Source organism: Mizuhopecten yessoensis, unplaced genomic scaffold (genome assembly GCF_002113885.1).
Source record: "Mizuhopecten yessoensis strain PY_sf001 unplaced genomic scaffold, ASM211388v2 scaffold5965, whole genome shotgun sequence".
Lineage (NCBI taxonomy): Eukaryota > Metazoa > Mollusca > Bivalvia > Pectinida > Pectinidae > Mizuhopecten > Mizuhopecten yessoensis.
Window position 1 is genome coordinate 139,431 of NW_018406312.1, and position 25,880 is coordinate 165,310.

At 37.3% G+C, this 25,880-nt stretch overlaps 1 protein-coding gene across 2 annotated transcripts; it reads right to left on the minus strand.

The window, feature by feature from the left end:
• Positions 1 to 97: 97 nt before the first annotated feature.
• LOC110451334 (procollagen galactosyltransferase 1-like) lies at positions 98 to 24,946 on the minus strand. Of its 2 annotated transcripts, XM_021499280.1 has the most exons (15): positions 24,673 to 24,946; positions 22,271 to 22,380; positions 20,931 to 21,046; positions 20,507 to 20,571; positions 19,952 to 20,027; positions 18,530 to 18,734; positions 16,569 to 16,688; positions 15,475 to 15,519; positions 8,296 to 8,372; positions 7,333 to 7,439; positions 6,844 to 6,918; positions 6,097 to 6,154; positions 5,843 to 5,970; positions 2,308 to 2,511; positions 98 to 1,267 (listed from the first exon to the last, which is right to left on the minus strand). In XM_021499280.1, exons 1-15 carry the CDS (start codon positions 24,918 to 24,920, stop codon positions 1,081 to 1,083), a joined length of 1,821 nt encoding a protein of 606 aa, XP_021354955.1. In that variant the 5' UTR covers positions 24,921 to 24,946; the 3' UTR covers positions 98 to 1,080. The 2 variants fall into 2 exon arrangements, with proteins under 2 accessions (XP_021354955.1, XP_021354956.1); XM_021499281.1 differs by lacking the exon at positions 15,475 to 15,519.
• Between the last annotated feature and the right edge of the window lie 934 nt (positions 24,947 to 25,880).

Below are 25,880 nucleotides of genomic sequence, written 5' to 3' on the forward strand. Positions count from 1 at the left end.
ATATGTTATAACAAAATCAAAGGCTCAGTGTGTGCCACATTGTTGATGAGACAAGAAGATTAGTTTGATCGTTTGACGTACATCAAAATAATCTGTCGGTCATATGACGGTAAAATTGACTGGTTTTGAAGTCGGGCGTTGTTCCTCTTTTAATCTTCAAAGGACAGGTATTGGCCTAGCTATCGGTCAGGTTTTTTTCCTGAGACCAATCAAATAGTGTTCCTTCAATTTTGCTATGACATATTCCAGGGGTGCAGAGGGCTTAAGTGAGGATTACCCCTGGAGTAATGAGGATGTGCACATTTATTTATTCCAGGTGAGTACCTCATTAGTTAGTACTCAAAACAGGGATACCACCATCACCCAGGCTCTGGTGTTGTCAGCTTATGGTAATTACATACAGCAAGTCTCTTCAGAGAATTGGCCCCACTTTGGTGGGTTTTTTTGGCGACTATGCTTGCATTGTTACAAATTTGAAGTTGTAAATTTCGTATACGATAATACAAGAGGACCAATGGGCCTGCATCTCTCACCCAGTATTAATCTCACACTTGCAACCTTAAAAGTGAACTAAAATAAAGCTATAGGCAATGTAAGTCGAAGGACATTCATTGAACAAACTTGGTAATTCTTCATCCAAGCATTCTACTGACTAAATAACATCACCCTAGGCCTCTTGGTTATTCAGAAGAAGTTGTTTAAAGAAAAAAATCTGATGCCGAACAATGGACGGATGGTGGATGCCACACCATGTCATAAGCTCACTTGCTCCTTTGGACCAGGAGAGCCAAAAAACAAATATGACATCCTGAAAATAAGAACAACCTTTTTTTTTCCTTGAGGAATTTTGTAGTACCGGTAGGTTTGCAGCAATGCTTGGTTTTATAAAAAATATTACAAAATAAATCCTGTAGGACCTACGGTGTGAGCAGATCAAACTTGATTGCCACAGGGCTGTAGTTTTGATTAGTTTCTTAAAAAAATACAGATAAAGCAAAATAAGTAAAATATCCTCCCCTCAAAAATCCCTACGATGATCGAGACCTAGACTTTGTGGACACGATGATGCTTGCATGTTGGTCATAATTCGTCCTTCTTGTTGTGTAGATTGACTGCCTCGCTATTGACCTCGCCCAAGATGGTGACCGAGTCCTCGGTGTCGGAGAAGTAGCTCTGTTCACCGGTGTAGTGGGTTGGGTACACCAAGAAGGGGTAGGCAGACAGACCTACTATGTCTCTTGGTGAAAACTGTTCTTTCCACTTACCCCTGAAACATGGACATAAGTAAATAAGGAACTGTCACAGCTACACAATCGCCAATACATTTTGCTTTTTCTGTGCTAATTTGCCATTCATTGAACTGATTACAAACTTTTGGAATATTTATTGAATAAATTTGAATGAAAACTTGTGCTTTTTGCATATGGGTTTGATTACTCTAACATAATCATGTAATTTTATCTACAAAGTTAAGGAATGTCTCAAACTTATAATGGTTGCACTGGAGCTAGGAACTGAGATTCTGTTAAATATTACAGTTATTGTTTGTGAAGCAGAAGTGATGTAATTGCCAAATTTTTTTTAACCACATAATAAAAAATACCACACTTATAACAGGAAAACTCATTTTGAACTAGCTCACATAATTTTCATCACAGGTAAATACCAAAGCAATACTAAAACAAGAAAACTAAAAGAAATTGATTCTCAAAAACATTGTGAAATTTGCATCAGCTGTTAATAAAGGTAACGGTCATACTGAAGGGTAGAGGAATGTTGAGGAAGAAGTACCCGTAAATCACTGGTGATCTGGTGTTCCGGTACAGCAGTTTCTTTTATAAAGTGACATCGACTTTTTGTTTAGCTTTTAAGTGATACATTTGTATCAGTCATTATACATTGTAATGTCCAAATTAAAAAATGTTAAACATTGCAGTAGAACATATTTTATGAGGTATTACAAATATTATTGTGCAGCTCGGCTAGAAAAATAACACTGTTTACATTGTAGAAGGACACTGTTCCTAATGTGACAGTTACACCTCATGATGAAGCCCTTAACTCATTGACCCCTGAAGACACATTTGAACTCTCCCAATTCAAATGTTGGAATAGTTCATTATGAAATTTGAGAGGGTGAATGAGTGAAGTCCATGAAGAACCTTGAGAAAAGGAATTCAAGGTATCCGAATTAACATAGGGACAAACTTGTCAAAAGTGGGGTATAGTGTGGAGGGAAATTTATACATGGTGTTATCAAAACTATGGGGATATAATCACCCATATAAAGTATGAAGGAATACTCACTCAGGGTGTTTGTCAAACATAATCGGGAGGTACTCATCAACAGGAATCATCTTGCTGAGGGGTTCCTGCTGGAGAAGTTTTTTTGCCCCGCGGTTAGACAGAATATAACTCAGTGTCCAGTAAGAGTAGCTTGGCCAGACAAGAGTCTCTGACCCTTCAACATAACTTTCCTCTGAGATCTTCAAACGTTTGCGACCAAGATATCTGAAATGAATTTTTTAAAAATCCAATAAAAATCTCCTACCATTTACTGAAATGATTCATCAAAACAGTAGGAGACCACAAGGAAACTAGATGATTACCCCTGTGGTACCTAGGACATACTCCAGCTAACCCTAGATGATGACCCCTGTGGTACCTAGGACATATTCCAGCTAACACTAGATGATGATCCCTGTGGTACCTTAGACATACTCCAGCTAACAAACTAGATGATTACCCCTGTGGTACCTAGGACATAGTCCAGCTAACCCTAGATGATGACCCCTGTGGTACCTTAGACATACAGTAGGAGACCACAAGGAAACTAGATGATTACCCCTGTGGTACCTCGGACATACTCCAGCTAACCCTAGATGATGACCCCTGTGGTACCTAGGACATACTCCAGCTACTAGATGATTACCCCTGTGGTACCTAGGACATCCTCCAGCTAACCCTAGATGATGATCCCTGTGGTACCTAGGAAATACTCCAGCTAACACTAGATGATGACCCCTGTGGGACCTAGGACATACTCCAGCTAACACTAGATGATGATCCCTGTGGTATCTAGGACATAATCCAGCTAACACTAGTTGATGACCCCTGTGGTACCTAGAACATACTCCAGCTAACCCTAGATGATGACCCCTGTGGTACCTATAACATACTCTAGCTAACACTAGATGATGACCCCTGTGGTACCTAGGACATATTCCAGCTAACACTAGATGATGATCCCTGTGGTATCTAGGACATACTCCAGCTAACACTAGTTGATGACCCCTGTGGTACCTAGAACATACTCCAGCTAACACTAGATGATGACCCCTGTGGTATCTAGGACATCCTCCAGCTAACACTAGATGATGACCCCTGTGGTACTTAGGACATACTCCAGCTAACACTAGATGATGATCCCTGTGGTATGTAGGACATACTCCAGCTAACACTAGTTGATGACCACTGTGGTACCTAGGACATAATCCAGCTAACACTAGATGATGACCCCTGTGGTACCTTAGACATACTCCAGCTAACACTAGATGATGACCCCCGTGGTACCTTAGACATACTCCAGCTAACACTAGATGATGACCCCTGTGGTACCTAGACATACTCCAGCTAACACTAGATGATCCCTGTGGTATCTAGGACATACTCCAGCCTACACTAGATGATGACCCCTGTGGTACCTAGAACATACTCCAGCTAACACTAGATGATGATCCCTGTGGTACCTTAGACATACTCCAGCTAACACTAGATGATCCCTGTGGTACCTAGGACATACTCCAGCCTACACTAGATGATGACCCCTGTGGTACCTAGGACATCCCCCAGCTAACACTAGATGATCCCTGTGGTATCTAGGACATACTCAAGCCTACACTAGATGATGACCCCTGTGGTACCTAGGAAATCCTCCAGCTAACACTAGATGATCCCTGTGGTATCTAGGACATACTCAAGCCTACACTAGATGATGACCCCTGTGGTACCTAGGAAATCCTCCAGCTAACACTAGATGATCCCTGTGGTATCTAGGACATACCCCAGCCTACACTAGATGATGACCCCTGTGGTACCTAGAACATACTCCAGCTAACACTATATGATGATCCCTGTGGTACCTTAGACATACTCCAGCTAACACTAGATGATGAGCCCTGTGGTACCTAGGACATACTCCAGCTAACACTAGATGATGACCCCCGGTGGTACCTAGGACATACTCCAGCTAACACTAGATGATGACCCCTGTGGTACCTTAGACATTCTCCAGCTAACACTAGATGATGACCCCCGTGGTACCTTAGACATACTCCAGCTAACACTAGAAGATGACCCCTGTGGTACCTTAGACATACTCCAGCTAACACTCGATGATGGCTCCTGTGGTACCTAGTACATACTTCAGCTAACACTAGTTGATGACCCCTGTGGTACCTAGGACATACTTCAGCTAACACTAGATGATGACCCCTGTGGTACCTAGGACATACTCCAGCTAACACTAGATGATGACCCCTGTGGTACCTTAGACATTCTCCAGCTAACACTCGATGATGGCTCCTGTGGTACCTAGTACATACTTCAGCTAACACTAGTTGATGACCCCTGTGGTACCTAGGACATACTCGAACTAACAATAGATGATGACCCCTGTGGTACCTAGGACATACTCCAGCTAACACTAGATGACCCCTGTGGTACCTTAGACATACTCCAGCTAACACTAGATGATGATCCCTGTGGTACCTAGGACATATTCCAGGTAAAACTCGATGATGAACCCTGTGGTACCTAGGACATACTCGAGCTAACACTAGATGATGCCCCCTGTGGTACCTAGGACATACTCCAGCTAACACTAGATGATGACCCCGGTGGTACCTAGGACATACTCCAGCTAAGACTAGATGATGACCCCTGTGGTTCCTAGGCTGTGGTAACAAAGACATATTCCAGCTAACACTAGATGATGACCCCTGGGGTTCCTAGGACATACTCCAGCTAACACTATATGATGACCCCTGTGGTTCCTAGGACATACTCCAGCTAACACTAGATGATGCCCCCTGTGGTACCTAGGACATACTCCAGCTAAGACTAGATGATGACCCCGGTGGTACCTAGGACATACTCCAGGTAACACTCGATGATGAACCCTGGCTAACACTAGATGATGACCCCTGTGGTACCTGGGACATACTCCAGCTAACACTTGATGATGATCCCTGTGGTACCTAGGAAATACTCCAGCTAACACTAGATGAAGACCCCTGTGGTACCTAGGACCTACTCCAGCTAACACTCGATGATGAACCCTGGCTAACACTAGATGATGACCCCGGTGGTACCTAGGACATCCTCCAGCTAACCCTAGATGATCACCCCTGTGGTACCTAGGACATTCTCCAGCTAACACTAGATGATTACCACTGTAGTACCTAGGACATACTCGAGCTAACACTAGATGATGCCCCCGGTGGTACCTAGGACATCCTCCAGCTAACCCTAGATGATGACCCCTGTGGTCCCTAGGACATACTCCAGCTAACACTAGTTGATGACCCCTGTGGTACCTACGACATACTCCAGCTAACCCTAGATGATGACCCCTGGGGTTCCTAGGACATACTCCAGCTAACCCTAGATGATGCTAACACTAGTTGATGACCCCTGTGGTACCTACGACATACTCCAGCTAACCCTAGATAATGACCCCTGTGGTACATAGGACATACTCCAGCTAACACTAGATGATGACCCCTGTGGTACCTAGGACCTACTCCAGCTAACACTCGATGTTGACCCCTGTGGTACCTACAGCAAATCCCAGTCGGGTATTCGATCCTCCACCTCCTGAAGTAGACGCATCAGCTTGGTCCTGAAGTACGGCTCAAATCTCACGTCATCCTCTAACACTAGTGTAGACTTGTAACCCTTGTCAAGGATCTGAAACACAAGGTCAATACCTCAGGCTTATTTCTGCTGAGTTTCCCATCATGAGCATACAGCACAATGTTCGAGTAGAAATAAGATTGTAACATAGCTCTTTATTATATAAGTAAAAAGGTATACCTCCTTCCAAATGAAAAAGTGACTGAGAAAGCATCCTATTTCTCCCATTGTAAGGGACCTGAAAGTAGAAAAAATATCACAAAATTATAATCATTATCAATACATCATGGTATGTGGCTTTTATCCAGGCATTGTATACGATTTGTGTTTTTACTTTCAGGCTTTTTATTAATCAATTACACATCATGCTGTTTCAAAAGGCACAATACATATTTATTTTTTTCAAAATTTCTGCAGTATTTACATTAAAGCAACATAAGAAATACAGTATCATTATAAACAATTACATATCAGTTGTGTGAATATGATTATACTTTGATTCATAAACAACTTTAACATAAACTGATATAAATTGAACATCAGGAAAGACTTTCTACTTCTCCTAGTTAATCTAGTAAATTCAAAACTCATTTAAATTGTCTCAACAAAAGGATATACAGGAATTTGTATTTTGGTGCAAAGATGAATTTCTTGAATGTAACGCATCATACAATTTTTCTTTCTCAGTCTTTCTGTAAAGTTGGTGAGATAAAGGCTGGTTACTGGCCAGCATACTATACAACATCATACAACAGCCTGTCTGTACAGATGGTGAGATAAAGGCTGGTTACTGGCCAGCATACTATACAACATCATACACCAGCCTGTCTGTACAGATGGTGGGATAAAGGCTGGTTACTGGCCAGCATACTATACAACATCATACAACAGCCTGTCTGTACAGATGGTGAGATAAAGGCTGGTTACCTGCCAGCATAAGGGTCTGCATATCCATCCATCATCTCAACTCCCAGCTTGTCTAAGTAGGTGTTATTTAGCTGTCTGTAACATACCAACAAGTTACCTATTAAATCACAGAAATCACAAACAATTCATGGAATTATGTTCCATAAACCAGAACTGACATCTAACCTCGACGACCTTTACAGAGAGCATGTTTGTCTGAGCAAATTTGCTGAATATTGATAGCATAAAAATCCCTTAACCTGGTATATACAGACCTGAGTCAAAACAAGTTGAAAGTTGTTATAATTGCAGAACTTATTATGATTATGCACGAGTAATCTCATTAAATATTTGTGAATCATGTTTTAACAGTTCTCTATACTTTATTCAGCAAGTCCGACATTAATTAAGCCCCTAACACAAAGGGCTCAGTACTCCAGACTGGTTATAGTCTCGACTCCAAATACAGAATTAAAGTCTGGTATTATTTTACATATTTTCACAACCTACCTCCCATCTACAGCATCAAAGATGGTAACCTGGATGCCTAATTCTTTCAGTGCTTCCATCATTCTCTGTCGGCGTTCAGGTCTCCGCACTAGGTTTATCATGTAAATCTGGGGGGAAAGGAACAGGCGTGTCAAATGTATTCCCAGCTTAAACAGGATGGTGACAACTCCTGTCCTTTATCTTTAATGCCTGATTTACTGAGAGATGGTTTACTACACTACCAGGATCCCATATTATTATGTATTATGATTACATGTTACCTTATATTACACATTATTATACCTGCCAGTTCTGTTAGATTTATCTCCCTTGGGAGTTTATATCCTTCTCATATAGAGTGGAATCAGTAAAGGTATCTTAATGAATGAATTGTCATATATAATTTGTTATCAATGAATCTTTATACATAAACTATGTCTAGTGGATTTGTTGGTGTGGACCTTTTCTGAAAAACAAGTACAACATTGAATACACCCTTAACTTTTAAAACAGAAAAAAGTGAATATTCTTAACAAATCATAACACAAAAAGATATTATACATTTAAATGGACAAATAATTTTTCTATTAATACTAGTCAAGCCTCGATGGACTAGTCTACAACATTAACCTAAACATTGTGTATATATATGTATGTCAGTGACAATCATGATCAGTAGGTTTTTCATATAGGAACATCGACCGTATACATGACCAGGGCCTGAGCAGTCAATGATGAGAGTGACCGGTCACATGTTAGCTAATTGCTGTCTGATTGGCTTAGAGGATTCCTGATAGCTAGCTGGTCACTTTTTGCCCAGCGTCCGGAGCTAAATGATCAATCTCATAAGTTTTATATTTCTCCAAAACCAAAACAGATCATTCACCTTACAAACATAAATTAACTAATATATAGGAATCTACACCGACATAGTCCAGAAGATGATGGCTATTATATTAGAGTTGGAGAACAAAATGTTGATACCTCATCAAACATCATCTTGTCTGCGACTGGATCCTCGACGTCTATGTAAGGCGACCTGCGCAGCGGAGGTCTCTTTACTGTGGGAGGTAATAAGATATGTACGATAAATATGAGATTCAATACAAAGATACCAATAAAAACATACATGGTGATTTAAGTGCATGGTACATATTGATTCAAGTGTATGGTACATGTACATGGTGATTCAAGTTGTATGGTACATAGAGATTCAAGTGTATGATACATAGTGTGTCAAGTGTATGGTACATGGTGATTCAAGTGTATGATACATAGTGTGTCAAGTGTGTGATACCTAATGATTCAAGTGTATGCTACATAGTGTTTCAAGTGTATGGTACATGGTGATTCAAGTGTATGATACATAGTGTCAAGTGTATGGTACATGGTGATTCAAGTGTGTGATACATAGTGTGTCAAGTGGATGGTACATGGTGATTCAAGTATATGATACATAGTGTGTAAAGTGTATGATACATAGTGTGTCAAGTATATGGTACATGGTGATTCAATTGTGTGATACATAGTGTGTCAAGTGTATGGTACATGGTGATTCAAGTATATGATACATAGTGTGTCAAGTGTATGGTACATGTACATGGTGATTCAAGTTGTATGGTACATGGTGATTCAAGTGTGTGATACATAGTGTGTCAAGTGTATGATACATAGTGTGTCAAGTGTATGATACATAGTGTGTCAAGTGTATGATACATAGTGATTCAGGTGTGTGATACATAGTGATTCAGGTGTGTGATACATAGTGTGTCAAGTTGTATGGTACATGGTGATTCAAGTGTATGATACATAGTGTGTCAAGTGTATGGTACATGGTGATTCAAGTCAGTGTTCTCACTAAGTTTTGAAACCGATGATTAACTAGGAAAGAATAGTTGTTTGAATATTCATATTCTATAATGTTGACCTATTACTTATTCTAGAAAACATAGCTGGTTCCAAGTAGATGAATCTTTTACTGAGAACACTGCAAGTGTATGGTACATATTGATTCAAGTATATGGTGCATATTGATTCAAGTGTATGGTGCATATTGATTCAAGTGTATGGTACATATTGATTCAAGTGTATGGTACATATTGATTCAAGTGTATGATACATATTGATTCAAGTGTATGGTACATATTGATTCAAGTGTATGATATGAACATGCTGCCAGTCTACTTTGAATACGGAAACAGAAAACTAAATATTTTACATAAAAAGATTAAGACATGCTTGTATTTCTTTAAGATATGATCATTTCATATTATACATTTCATTATACATAATGAATTCCACTTTCACACATACTTTCATACTAATTAATATTGCTCTTTTTGTAAGTGGTATTTTATTTTTTTGTAATGTTATATTAGAAAGGAAGGAAAATCAGATAAGAGAAACAAGAAAACAAAGAAATAAAGGAAATAAAGATAGGTAAATGGACAGAAAGAAAATCAGACAGACAGACAGACAGGCAGACAGACGGAAAGATAGACAGAAAAGAGGAAAAGTACCAGTGTTAAACAAACCAATTTAAAGGATAGAAGTCTGGTAATATATAGGTGTCAGTAGCTAAGTAATTAAGATAATACATTGAATGTTTAAATTTTGTCTTTTTTTTTTTCAAAATAAATTTAAATTAGATCTAACACATAAACAATCGTCAAAATGTAGGTCTAGGAAATATCAATAAGCCTTTTCCATTTTTTCCATTCATTCTGGAAATTAATGAGATATATTTCGTCTTTACTATTTGCCATATATTTTTGCATACTGTAATGTTCTTTAAAGGGGCTGGTCGGGGAAAAAATTACAAAATAAATGGGTCTAAATGCGTTCTCTGGCCTTCCAAAAGTTATATACCACGGCAATATGATGGTCGAGATCTGCTTGCAATGTCCAGTTTTGACCACTGAAATCTCGGGGAAGCCCCGCGTAAATTTAGAGCAGATCTATTTAGCCAGTTTTCTCATGGTTAATCTAACAGATATATTCTCTGGGGTGGCTATGAGTCTAGTCGCTTCTCTGGATTCCTCCAGAGTCTAGTGACTTCTCTTGCCTTCTTCGGAGTCTAGCGTTTCCAATTCATAGTCTTTTATAGCTTCTCCATGGATATTAGGAGTCTAGTCGCTTCTCTGGAGTCGTTCAGAGTCTAGCTGCTTCTCTTGTTTTCTTTGGAGTCTAGCTCGCGTTCTTTATCAAGTTTCTCTGCGTTATAGCTTCTCCATGGAAATTAGGAGTCTAGTCGCTTCTCTGGAGTCGTTCAGAGTCTAGCTGCTTCTCTTGTTTTCTTTGGAGTCTAGCTCGCGCTCTTTATCAAGTTTCTCTGTGACTTCGCAGAGTCTAGCTTCCTTTAAAATCTTTTGAAAAGAATTTGTTACTATTAGTAGGTTTGCTATAGAGTGAGTAGCCCCTGATACGCCAAATGTTTGCAGTAGGTTTTAGTACTTGTTCTTTGCTTGCACAAACATATCTGTGTCTTAACTCAAGTAATAAACAGGTTAACTCTTTCATTGTGTGAAGTTATGTATAAAATATGTCACATGGTTGTTTCGAAAGTGAGGCAGTGAAGATAACAACAATAGCACGCCGTCTATCAGCCATGACGGACTCAACTAGCGGACAAGACAGCATTACTATACGTAAATAATTGTTTTCAAAGGTCATGTATGATGCAAGTGTAGTATTCCTACCTATATGTTGTTGTTATATATAACGGTGTTGATACCTCGTGCCTGTCATGACTTTTGCATGCATCTTTTTCTTTCGCCGCGATGTTTACATTTTGCCTTGTTGATAACGCACATGCGGTAAAATTACATCACTGATCTGGGTCAATTGAGAGTTTTAGACTGTCAGGTGACGATTTAGGATTTCTTTAATATAATTATAATTTTTTACTCTTAGGGAGTGAATTTCAGCAAAATTTGAATCGGTATATTTCATAAGAAGGTATTTTAAACATGTGTATGCCATTTTAGCAAATATGACATTTTTTCCCCCAACAGACCCTTAAATTGAACTTTTAATTCCTTGTATAGATAAAGGCACTTTAAGACATCTTGCCTTGTATATATGCTGTTTTATTATTAAAATAATACTATTGTCACTTTTATTAAGTCCATTATAGTTATAAAAACCAAAAAGAAATGTTTGTTTATTATAATCAAATGGAATAATCAATGCATCTAATAAGAACTCAAAATTTTTGTAAAAGATTTTGTACTTTGTCACATTCCCATAATACATGCTCTATTGTGTTTATTTCTAGTTTACACAGTTCACAGTAAGGGCTATCTACTATTCCTGCCTTAACAAATATGCATTAGTTGTCAAAATGTGCTGATTAATTCTGTACCGGAACCACTGTAATTTGGCATTTTTCGTAATTTCAAATGGCATTTTATATATTTTTTTCCGAACTTCATCATCAAATTGAAATATATCAGTATAGAAGTTTATTAAAGACAGTGGTAGGTTCTAAATTCTCTCTCTCTCTCTCTCTTGCTCACTCTTTTCGTTCTTCTACTACACTCATTCGTTCTTCTCTATCTCCTTTTTTTTTTCTGTGTTATTTTCATTTGTGGTTTGTGTAAAATTTATTGATGTTGCCATGTACATTGTATAAAATATTTCTGGGAGAAGGCTCCATAAGTTGGAATAACTTTGCAAATTTTGAAATAAAATATGAATAAATCAAATGAAATGTATTGTACAATGATAATTATGAAGAAGATACATAATACAATGGAAAACTAATGAACTAATTAGTCTTATCAACAAAACTCATGTTGAGAGGTCATAGAATACATAAATTAGAATAGAAAACAACAGTGCATGCTACAGTATAAGTATACTAAAAGATTATATTAACACTACATGTGATTATATCTATGTTGATTCTACTTTGTAAGTCTACATGATTATATTGATACATGATAAGATGATTTTCAACCATTCCCCAGAGATCCATCATTGTGATTTGATCAGCCATTCGTCTGTTGATGGTGGGCTAAAATGTTGATGCTTCGAAATCTTGGTCAATGTCTCTTGAATGTTTATTGCATTCTTCATTTTTTACTATTATTAATATAATATTATCTCAAATCAAAAACAAAATTCAAAAAAGGATGGAATTACTCATTATTAGTATATACGTATAGTAATACACAGGTGCAAAGCATTGTTTTAAAATTAGTGATTATAAATAGCAACATATTTGTGTTGCAGTCCCTTTTGGAGTGTTTCTTAATAAATCAAAGTAATGTTTTTGAGTGGAAATATACAGCTCTACACACATCATGCGAGAAAATGAACCTCTAGCTGCTTTCCTGAAACCAAATACGACTCATCTCAAAATAGAGGACAATTGTGTTCTCACCTAAAATCTAAAGCCTACACCACTTCTGTAGTACATGTCCTTGGTCTACAAGTCTACACCACTTCTGTAGTACATGTCCTTGGTCTACAACCCTACACTACTTCTGTAGTACATGTCCTTGGTCTACAAGCCTACACTACTTCTGTAGTTCATGTCCTTGGTCTACAACCCTACACTACTTCTGTAGTACATGTCCTTGGTCTACAAGCCTACACTACTTCTGTAGTACATGTCCTTGGTCTACAACCCTACACTACTTCTGTAGTACATGTCCTTGGTCTACAAGCCTACACTACTTCTGTAGTACATGTCCTTGGTCTACAACCCTACACTACTTCTGTAGTACATGTCCTTGGTCTACAAGCCTACACTACTTCTGTAGTACATGTCCTTGGTCTACAACCCTACACTACTTCTGTAGTACATGTCCTTGGTCTACAAGCCTACACTACTTCTGTAGTACATGTCCTTGGTCTACAACCCTACACTACTTCTGTAGTACATGTCCTTGGTCTACAAGCCTACACTACTTCTGTAGTACATGTCCTTGGTCTACAACCCTACACTACTTCTGTAGTACATGTCCTTGGTCTACAACCCTACACTACTTCTGTAGTACATGTCCTTGGTCTACAAGTCTACACTACTTCTGTAGTACATGTCCTTGGTCTACAACCCTACACTACTTCTGTAGTACATGTCCTTGGTCTACAAGTCTACACTACTTCTGTAGTACATGTCCTTGGTCTACAAGTCTACACCACTTCTGTAGTACATGTCCTTGGTCTACAAGTCTTCATCACTTCTGTAGTACATGTCCTTGGTCTACAACCCTACACCACTTCTGTAGTTCATGTTCTTGGTCTACAAATCTACACCACTTCTGTAGTACATGTCCTTGGTCTACAACCCTACACCACTTCTGTAGTTCATGTTCTTGGTCTACAAATCTACACCACTTCTGTAGTACATGTCCTTGGTCTACAACCCTACACTACATCTGTAGTACATGTCCTTGGTCTACAGGTCTACACCACTTCTGTAGTACATGTCCTTGGTCTACAAGTCTACACCACTTCTGTAGTACATGTCCTTGGTCTACAACCCTACACTACTTCTGTAGTACATGTCCTTGGTCTACAAGCCTACACTACTTCTGCAGTACATGTCCTTGGTCTACAACCCTACACTACTTCTGCAGTACATGTCCTTGGTCTACAAGTCTACACCACTTCTGTAGTACATGTCCTTGGTCTACAACCCTACACTACTTCTGTAGTACATGTCCTTGGTCTACAACCCTACACTACTTCTGTAGTACATGTCCTTGGTCTACAAGCTATCAGTGTCATCACCTTGACATTGTACCTATTCACCTCAAACACAATCATAGAGTACCTTCTATTGAATTATCATGTGTTTGAAAACTGTATGGGCAATACATGAAAGAGAACTTATGACACAGAATTGTCATTGAAAGGTGACGGAGCTAGATTGATCACGATGTATTCCGTTCTCCAGGGGATGAAGGATATCGTGTCCAGTATCAGGTAAAACCCCAGTCACAATTGCACCGATTTCCGAAAAGGCGATGAGTTTCTTAGCCAAATTCAGCCGGCAAGCCAGGGAATCATAAGGACGCCGGGAGTTTATCGGTCGCTATTGGCCAAATTTTAGACGCCGCACGGGTCACCGGGAGCTTTTAGCGTGGAGATAAAAGTTGCCAGTGACCCCCCCGATTTGTTCTGACCCAAAGTCATTGAAATCTACCCGGAAGTCTCCCGTCAGGTAAGGATTTCGTAAGATTATCTTACAGCTCCCGGTGGCATCGTACGGTCGTTTTGGTGCTGATTTGTTTGCTTCCCTATATATACACGCCATATAAAATGTATCATTCAGATGTCCATTTGATTTAATCCAGCAAATTGTTTACAGGGGCCGTGCGGTGCCCATATCTACTGTGACCAAATCCCAGATATCGAAAAAAAATCCCTGGCACCCCAGGAAGCCGGCCAATTCTTACTTTCCGGCTGGTGGCTGGCGCAAATGTGACTGAAGCATAAGCAGTTTGTTGATTAATAAAAGCACTCCAGCTTCCACATAGTTTTAAGAGACAGATAAGTACTAATTCTACTATATAAAATAAGCTTTTAAACTTATGAGCAAAAAAAGTCTCTATGCAACCTCACAAACACAGGTCATGAGCACACACACGGAAGGTAGGATTAGAACAGGTATCGTAAAGGACCTTAATTAGGTAACAAGTGAAATAACACAGTCCTGATTGGGCCCACATCAAGCCCTTGTTACTACTCAGTGTTATAATTGGGGAAAATATATTTCTTCACGCCAAAACAAAATATTGCATGGCTCTAGAGGCATCCACTTGTCACAAGCAAAGGGAGAGAAGTGTAAATTGATGCACTATCAATTTTCGTGGTAATTTCATTCAATAATTAGAAATTGAATTTGTTCTGAAGTTAAACTGTAGAGCAAATAAATAACATCTTTCTTTCACAAAAAGGATGTGGAACTATACAACAAGTGACAGTTCATGGATGTCAGTTCACTGAAAAGTGTTCTCCATCAATAGGTAACAGTTTGACAATATACATGTAAAAGCGAAATCCCTGTTTATTTTCATGCAACAGGAAAACGATACCGATTTATGCGGGTTGTTGCCTGTCGGACAATCTCTACTATATAGAACCGAGTAAAGGCCATTCCTAAATATGGTTATTAGAGGGTTCATGATCAGTGTAAAAAGCTATGTATACCTGGATATTGTCTGTCTCCTAGCTCCTCATATATAAAGTCAGCGTCTAACCATCAATGTAGAAAATACTTACACACGCCAATCAACATAATTCCAGGCAGTTTCAGGTCAAATGCATGCACAATTTATTTTTGTCTATCTCCTACCAAGTCTCACTAAACACCTTAGGTTTTGACCAAATACCGACATCTTTTAAGTACATATGTACCACAAATCAAGGGCAAAAAAAAAAACTTTTATTAATACTTGTACCATAAATCCAGGCCAATCTTTCTTGACTCTGCATCTAAATGTACAATATATTTCTTCTCTGTATCTCTCCCTGTATCTTAAACAAAATATCCCTACCAACCATTTCCATTTGAGTGCCTTGTAACTAAACACTAAAGGTCCAAACCAACCTTTTCTCTTAAGCTCCCTGTATTTAACTAAACACCAACCAGGGTACTCAAAATCCAGACCACTGTTCACTTCCCTGTATCTAAATATTATAGATCAAGGCCAACATTTTCTTTCCCTGTAACTAATGTAATACCACAGATCCTGGAAGTTTCTCCTCGTTGTATCTAAACATTGATGCTCCAAAGATCAACCTATCCCCTCTCTGCTTCTACATATAAATACTCAATAGACCATTCTTCCCCCTTTCCATTTCTTCTGACATTTAATTATCACCAGTCAATAGCCTTCAATTAACTTAGTGACTTAAAGGATTTCAACAAACACATTTTCCTAATTACTGCCCATATATATATAATGAAAATGTATCTACATTAAATATAAGATAAACATAAAAACACAGTTTATTTTAAGATACAATCGATATGCAACTAAAATACAAAAGACAAACAGACTGTTGATCTGGTATTGTACATTTTAAAATAATCAATTTAACCGAATAGATAAATAAATATCGACTTTTAAAATGATTTCCTGATTACATAAGAAGAACTTTTATGTCACCTAATATATCAACACCTTATAGTTATTGCTTCTACCTTCCTATGCTAAAATAACCTAATAATTAATAAAAATAAAATAAAAATAAATTTAAGTTTGAACCAATCACTGAACAGAATTATGACCTGTACTTACCCATAGTCTCTAGTTTGATAAAGGTGAAGTGATCCGACTCATCTCGTAGGGTGTTGTAGTAATCGAGGGGTATCATCACCTTCCCAAAGTATTCAGTGTTCAACACATACATGCTTAGACCTGCAAACAAGTGTAAACAATAGCAAGAGGATCTGTAGGCCTGTATCGCTCAGTTCACCTCGCATATGTCACCTTCAAGTGAGTTCATTTATTACATTTCCTTTGTATGGTCCTTAGATAAACCCATTAACAGCAAGAACTGTTACATGGGATAGTTTCCCAATGGGAAACTATCCAGGTAATTCTGTTTGAGTGTTATTTGTTTTAAAAATGCCAACTGACTTTAAATAAAATTTACCTTATCTTATCTTATCTTATCTTATATTATCTTACCGCCTAAAGGAACTGCTTACCATAGAAAGTAGGATCTTGTTACCGTAAAATTAGCTGTTCCGCTATTTGGAAAAACAGTTTGTATAAAATATGTTTTTACCGGAATGAGACAATAAAGAGCGATAAAATGATATTGTCTTTATTGATCTGAATGTTAATATGAGGAATCAAATACGTTTCAACAAAACTGTGTAGCGTACCATCATAAATTTGAATAAAAATTATGCATTTCAATCCTTAGATATCATGTTCTGACAGATTGCCACCGAAATAACACAACCCACACATTGTATACTAAAAGGCCTCTGGGATAAGAATGCTACGACAGAAGGGCATCATACTTAAACTCATCGCATTTCTAGCTAGAACCCTGGACAGCATATATACCAAAGTAAATACTATTCTAGTACTCCGGGAATAATACCAAGGTCAATATAATTCTAGAACCCAGGACATAATACCAAGGTCAATACTATTCTATTACCCTGGACATAATACCAAGGTCAATACTAATCTAGAACCCAGTACATAATACCAAGGTCAATACTATTCTATTACCCTGGACATAATACCAAGGTCAATACTAATCTAGAACCCAGGACATAATACCAAGGTCAATACTATTCTATTACCCAGGACATAATACCAAGGTCAATACTAATCTAGAACCCAGTACATAATACCAAGGTCAATACTATTCTATTACCCTGGACATAATACCAAGGTCAATACTAATCTAGAACCCAGGACATAATACCAAGGTCAATACTATTCTAGTACCCAGGACATAATACCAAGGTCAATACTAATCTAGTACCCAGGACACAATACCAAGGTCAATACTATTCTAGTACCCAGGACATAATACCAAGGTCAATACTAATCTAGTACCCAGGAAATAATACCAAGGTCAATACTAATCTAGTACCCAGGACATAATACCAAGGTCAATACTATTCTAGTACCAAGGACATAATACCAAGGTCAATACTATTCTATTACCCTGGACATAATACCAAGATCAATACTAATCTAGTAACCTGGACATATAATACCAAGGTCAATACTAATCTAGTACCCAGGCGTAATACCAAGGTCAATACTAATCTAGTACCCAGGACATAATACCAAGGTCAATACTATTCTATTACCCTAGACATAATACCAAGATCAATACTAATCTAGTAACCTGGACATATAATACAAAGGTCAATACTAATCTAGAACCCAGGACATAATACCAAGGTCTATACTATTCTAGTACCCAGACATTATACCAAGGTCAATACTAAGCTAGTACCCAGGACATAATACCAAGGTCAATCCTAATCTAGTACCCAGGCGTAATCCCAAGGTCAATACTAATCTAGAACCCAGTACATAATACCAAGATCAATACTAATCTAGTAACCTGGACATATAATTCCAAGGTCAATACTATTCTAGTCCCCAGGACATTATACCAAGGTCAATACTATTCTAGTACCCAGGACATCATATCAAGGTCAATACTATACCAGTACCCAGGACATAATACCAAAAGCACAAACCTCTGTTTAAAGACTTACCAGCTGCTTTTACAGAGTAGGCAAAAATAATGATGTCATCATATGGGCCGTTGTAATTCTCAGGCGCAGGATTGTAGGCAATCTTTTCTGTCAGCAAATGATGCATATTGATGAGGAAAGCTGAGTGAACCATAGGTACTTTGAAACACCCAGTCAGTTTTCTGCCCACCATGTCAAAGTAATCATCTGACCTGCTATAGTACCCCTGTAGAACACAATGTCAAACATAGTCTGATACCATGTGGTGTTATATCACCCAAGGCGACACCAGAATTCAGACACGATCTCATGACGTAAAACATACAGTCTGTCTGATACCATGTGGTGTTATATCATCCAAGGCGACACCAGAATTCAGACATGATCTCATGATGTAAAACATGCAGTCTGTCTGATACCATGTGATGTTATATCCCCCAAGGCGACACCAGAATTCAGACATGAACTCATGATGTAAAACATGCAGTCTGTCTAATACCATGTGATTTTATATCACCCAAGGCGACACCAGAATTCAGACATCATCTCATGATGTAAAACATACAGTCTGTCTCATACCATGTGGTGTTATATCACCCAAGGCGACACCAGAATTCAGACATGAACTCATGATGTAAAACATGCAGTCTGTCTGATACCATGTGATGTTATATCACCCACGGCGACACCAGAATTCAGACATGATATCATGATGTAAAAAATACAGTCTGTCTGATACCATGTGTTGTTATATCACACAAGGCGACACCAGAATTCAGACAAGATCTCATGATGTAAAACATAGTCTGATAGCATGTGATGTTATATCACCCAAGGCGAAACCAGAATTCAGACATGAACTCATGATTTAAAACATGCAGTCTGTCTGATACCGTGTGATGTTATATCACCCAAGGCGACGCCAGAATTCAGACATGATCTCATGATGTAAAACATGCAGTCTGTCTAATACCATGTGATTTTATATCACCCAAGGCGACACCAGGATTCAGACATGATCTCATGATGTAAAACATGCAGTCTGTCTAATACCATGTGATTTTATATCACCCAAGGCGACACCAGGATTCAGACATGATCTCATGATGTAAAACATAGTCTGATACCTTGTGATATTATATCACTCAAGGCGACACCAGAATTCAGACATGATCTCATGATGTAATGTGTGACATCAGAATTAAGATGTAACTTCATCATGCAATGTCATCAATAATGACATCAGAATTAAACGATAACCTTGTTATATAATGCCACCAATAATGGCATCAGAATTAAGACTTCAACTATGCTAAATAATTCATTTATATGATAAGAGTTCAGACAATGGACATGATTTTATATCAAAATTGTTGAAGGACTACAAGTTTATGACAAGTGCCTATATATACTGCGTCTAAGAAGTCAACCTGAAGTACTTACCCCATCAGTCATGCCGCCCCAGAAGTTGGAGTAGGTATCACCTACACTGGCATTAAGCATGGGTGCTACTATGGCCCTAAAACATATATATCATATAAAGTTTCAGAAAGACCTGAGATGATTCAAGTTTAACACAAAGGTGAGAAATGAGGCTACAATGTATTGTAATACAACCCAAAGTGCATCACTAAAATCTCGTTTATACTAAGTTATAATTTAGAAAGTGAGTTTAAAAAGAATATGGCAGACATACATCATCACATGAATTTTCACCAGGTTCTTATGTAAAACGTACTCATATTTGCTGGCCTACTTACAATTTTGAATGACCTTTGGCATTTGAATGAGTTCTAGGATGAATAAAGTCAGAATTAATTATCTCATCGCTAAATTACCGTAATAAAATTTACCTAGACACATGACATGGTCATTATTCTTATAATTTGGCTCCAGAAAAGTAAAGCGCTGAAAACTTAAAAGCCTTATGGTAGACAGTAGTCTACTTTGGCAAAATTCAATAGAAACATTCTATTTATAATACAATAAACTTTATACCTTTCCTCGTTCATCAGAAGAGTCAATGTTTGTGGATTTTCTAAAACAACATCTGCATCGATCATCTGCAAAATAAACATCTTAGAAAAAAACTTGATCTTCATGACAAATAACTAATACATAATTTCACATTTTTTATTTCGAATTTATTAACTTTTCAATATGTATCCTAACCTTAATAAGCAATGGGGCAGTTACCTCTTAAATAAGTAAATATTAGGTTCTAGGCTTGAATTATCCATTTTGATTTCATCTACTGGAATATGGAATCCTGTAAAACACATAAGATATTTCAGGGGGTGGGCCTATTATTTTACATAGGTTTCTCACCTGAGATGTAAAGTGGGTTAAGTCTACATCTACAATTGTATGGTCTATCTATATATATACACAAGTAAGGTCTTCTCACATATTCTTCACTTACAAAGAGGTAGTCTGCCCATATTTTCCGTGCGTTATCCAATGCTGCCTGGCGAAGCTTCATGACGTTAGTGAACCGTTCATTGCTCCAGTCGCATGGTCCTCGCTCATCAGCATACTCTGTAAGTCAATCAGATGACAAACACAAACTTAAGCTCCGAATTCATCAACATAGGCTATATGGAAACAAATTCAAAGACCTACAAGACCCGTATAACCTGTCGTTATTTGCTATTTAAAAACAAAAGAATTTGCTATGTCAAATTGCAATAATAACATTTGGTCAGAGCAGTATTAACTCATTCACCCCTGAAATTTTATGATGAACTATTCCAACCTTTGAATTGGAAGAGTTCAAATTTGTCCTCAGAGGTGAATGAGTTAAAGAAACATTTGTACTAATTTTGGTTCCCATCAACTTGGAGGAATCAAACCTAAGGATTAGTCTAAAATGTCTCAGCCAATCAGGAGACAGGGTGCCATTATGGATTTCAAATCAACACAGAAAATAAAAAACACTTGGTCAAAACCATGATTAATTTGGTTAAAATGGGCCAGGACAGACTTGAGAAATAAAACCAGCTCATGGGCCTTAAGTCACTGGAATTTTATACATCAAAGTCATTAAAAAAACCCACACCATTCAATGAATTATATTACTAATGAAAAATGATAGTTTTAGTCTTTTGTTCTATAGATTTAGTTAGCAAGTAGATCCTATACTCCAAGGGCCAAATGGCAAGACCAAGGAACATTATTGACGGATCAGAAGAGGATTTTTTAAGTTTCAGCTACTTCTCTCATTTCATAGCTGCCCAAAGGTGTTGGGAAGGGGTGTCAGGATACCGATTCTCATACATGTATTATAAGACATGCAGCCCATCATCATATTTCCTCATTCCATTTGTCTGACTGACAATCACACATGATAATTCTTGGTCAGAGCAGTATTAACTCATTCACCCCTGAACTTTTATGATGAACTATTCCAACCTTTGAATTGGAAGAGTTCAAATGTGTCCTCAGGGGTGAATGAGTTAAAGAAGATCTCTAAACTCAGTAGATCACTCGGCTAAATCAGTCCTTTTGAAATTGAGTTTTAAGTTTGAAATGGATTTTCAATAGGCCAGCCATGGAAGCAATATTTATTATTTTCTAGTCGACCCAAACAACAACATTTATGTCAGGATCATCCTGATCAGTAGCTCATCTTTACCAAGAATTAGTTAAATCAACCTATTAAAAATCTAACTTCTGATTAAAAAAAATTGGGATGAAAATCATTATATATACAGAAAATTAATGTAAAAATGAATCACATATATATATACGTCCTATATTTACCTTGATCATATTGATATTGTACATCAACAGAGTGATACTGGTCTTTAACGGCTGCTAACCACTGCTTCAGCATGCGTACAGAGTCATCTTTATTGTGATCACTTCTGATCCTATTAAGAATAGAAATATATATAAGATTCATATAATCATATCATATGCCAAATAATATAAACACCACAATCAGCAAAACATCTGGTTCATCAAACTTGATTCCATGCAATAAAATATGTTATAAGCAACAACTTTTAAACATTTTAATATATCACCCATACAGTAATTGTGCAGAAAAGAGCACTGGTTGTTTTGAAATATTTGTAACCAGGTGCAACAAAGGGGTGAAAACATTGTCATACTTGCCAACTCTCCCTATTTAGGAGGGAGACTCCCTATTTTGGACCCTCAAATTTAGCATTTTTAACCGATGAATTTGCTTAACTATTCCTATATTCCAAGACATATGATTACATCTGAAAGAACAACACAAAACAGTTCATTTTAAAGTGTTATTTGGTCCCTAGGGGGTATATAAACATGTAACAGGAGAGGAAAAATCGCGGCCAGACCAGGGTTCGAACCTGAGATCTTCAGAACTTAAGACGGACGCTCTACCAATTATAGTTATCTGGTCGCTGACAATCGACCCAGTCCAGTTCCGCTACATTCCACCCTCCTTTTTCTAAGTCTTTGCCCCCTAAGACACAACTATTTACAACCCAGGTTTAGGTATCCTCTTAATTGCCAAGCATACACCAAATACTTGAAACAAGGGTTGGTCACAGGCACCACTGTAACAGGAGAGGAAAATTGCACGGCCAGATCGGGGTTTGAGCCTTCCGAACTCTATAGACGTATGCTCTACCAATTTAGCTATTTGGTCGCCAACAATCTACCTAGTCCAGTTCCGCTACATACAAATTTTATTTATTTTTTATATTTGTGCATGCAGAATCTCCTCCATGGAAATTTAAAAAAGGTGGCAAGTATGCATTGTGCTCTGCAAGGTATATGGTAAAATTATTGTGTCACAGACACTTAGTTATTAAGTATAACAATTGTCAGTTGACCGTGTGGTTTAGAGTGTTTGAAAGTAATTGAACTTCTAGGCGTGTGCTTGAACATAAGCATAGTTTAGACACCCAGTATTGGTGGCAACTTGTTTGGACATGTAAACATCATAACTGTTTATTTTTGGATGGACCCTGGTGAACAATATTATAGATTGTACATGTCAAATTGTACATGTCAAATTTTTTAAGTTTGCATGTGTAATAAGTTTTTTTTTCTTTCTCTCTAACATCTTTATTTGTTTTTTCCATTTTTTTTTTTACAAAAGACGTACAGCAGAAAACACAACTTGCATACACTTTTGCTCTCGTACTATGGATATTTAGGGAATATTTTCGACTTCCCCTCAGAGATGAGCATTACACAAGTAGTACCTGTATTTTTGTGACCGTAGAATTGCTGTCTGGAGTGATTCAAAATTGGTTAATACACATCTTGGGCGGCAATCGAATTAGGTACAAGTTATAGGTGCATACATGGATAAATACACAAGACTTGGTAAATAAGCTATGGTATCATTAAATTTAGTTAGAAAAAGAGTCTCCATTTTTAAAAGATATTTTGTTTCCCTTACATGTTGCGATATATTTTTCCACATTATTATTTTACACTATATCTCTCTTTATATACACTTTCTATAAAAAGTGTATCACCTTCCATATGTTGTTTGTAAATGTAATATGTGAATAAGTTGGACAGATTCCTTTGGGAAGCCGGCACTAATTTCTCAAGGAAATATGCCATTATATACTTTTTAAAGATATAGAAGTTGACTTTTAAAGTATGCAGTGTTTTGGTTCTATGCACGTGTTTCATGATTAGTTACTTTACCTAAATGCTTTTATAATTTCCATATTATTAAACTACTGAATTTGAAGTGTACAATTCCACTAGTGGGACTAGTAGATTTTTAAAAGAGAGAGCTTGCATTTTTTTTTTTAATTTACAACGAATATATATAGACTGGATAATTAAGATGTTTATTTCAAATATACCTATTGTAAGGCTCTGAATAAATGCTGGTTAAGTGTATACTATAGTTGAGTTATAAAGTACATTTTATAGATTTTAAATTAGAAGAAACAATTTAATTAACAAATATATCCATATATTATAATACATAACTTTTTGTTTTTACGGCCAATTGAATTTAAAACTGTTGTATTTTTTAATCTAAGTTTATAATGTTCTCTCCAGCATCTGTAACAATGCCGGATTCATTCATTTTAATTGCTATTATAATAACGTGGTTAAAAAACATATATGCAGAATAAACATATTGAAAAAAATCAATTATCTTAAAAGAGAAAGACGAGATAAGACAGTAAAACATTTACCATAATGTTATTCGTTTTTTTGGATATTTCAGTTTATCCAGATACTCTAAAAACCAGGGCAGCACATGCTCTTTGTTTCGAACAAGAATAGCTATCATAACAGTTGGTTGGTTATATTCTGGTTCATCATCCGTATCGTCATTCTCGTCTGCCTCTTTGGCGCTTGAGGAGACAGCCAGACAGAACATCAAATAAAACAAAATTGTTTGGCGACACGTCAGCTGATTTCCAGCCATTTCCAACAACATCAACAGTTCCCGAACATGGGTCGTCGTTCGTCACACGCTTGAAAACCGTAGTACAAGCAGTTTCATGTCAAGCGCTTCGTCTGCAGCTTAGTTGTGATCTCGAATATCAAGGAAAGACAACCGACTGGAAGAAAATATGGCGGAGGTTTTAAACAGTTTCTCGGAGTAAAATTGCACATATTTTGATATTAGTTCCATGAACACGAGAAAGTAGGTGATTAGATGATAGGCTTACGGATGCCAAAGATTAGAATATATACAGATAGACTAAAGAATTGTTATGAAACCTGCGATCGGCACAACTGACTGGCACCTGCCCCCTCGATTTCGTCACTTCTGCAGTTTCTAGTACTGTACTACAGTAGGCCTAGTAGGTGTTATATTATCTAAGTCCGCTGCATTTATTACTATTAAATCATGGTTTTTGTTATGGAGTATGAAAGTCCGAAAGTCATACAAAGACTATCATATGTGGACACTGGACAGAGATATTATCCGAGTATAAACAGTAGGCAAATTAGTGAAATTACAGTCTCATGCAAATGTAAAGTTCGGTAATCTTTCATGATGCAAATGTTTGATTCAGTAATACAGCGCAATTGCATAAAATAAATCTTAAGAAGCAGTTTAGTTTAAATGATGTAAATTATAACCATTGTTGAAACAGCTTGTTAAAAATATTGTTGATTTTGTATAAAAAGTGACTTTTAAATATATATTTTTTTTGCACACGCAGATTTGAATGACTAAATAATGAAAGAATTACTTGTGCTAATACAGCCATGTCATACTATTTCTCGTATAGTACTAGTATTCTCCACATAAATGTTATCTCTACCAATGTACATCATTTTTAACATTTTTTTAGTGAAAAAATATGTGCATTATGTTGCGTAAAATTAAAACAATGCCACTTTATTGAAATCACGGACTTAGATTAATCTAATTCTGTGTTGAAAT

Bases quoted from the DNA above. Each gene is read 5' to 3' on its own strand.
- LOC110451334 (XM_021499280.1), bottom strand. From the start codon at position 24,920: ATGTTGTTGGAAATGGCTGGAAATCAGCTGACGTGTCGCCAAACAATT. The intron at 20,572-20,930 runs GTAAGTGAAGAA...TTTATTTTGCAG, and splicing joins TATGGGCAGACTACCTCTTT to ATGATCGATGCAGATGTTGT. The intron at 1,268-2,307 runs GTGAGTATTCCT...TCCATGTTTCAG, and splicing joins ATGTTTGACAAACACCCTGA to GGGTAAGTGGAAAGAACAGT.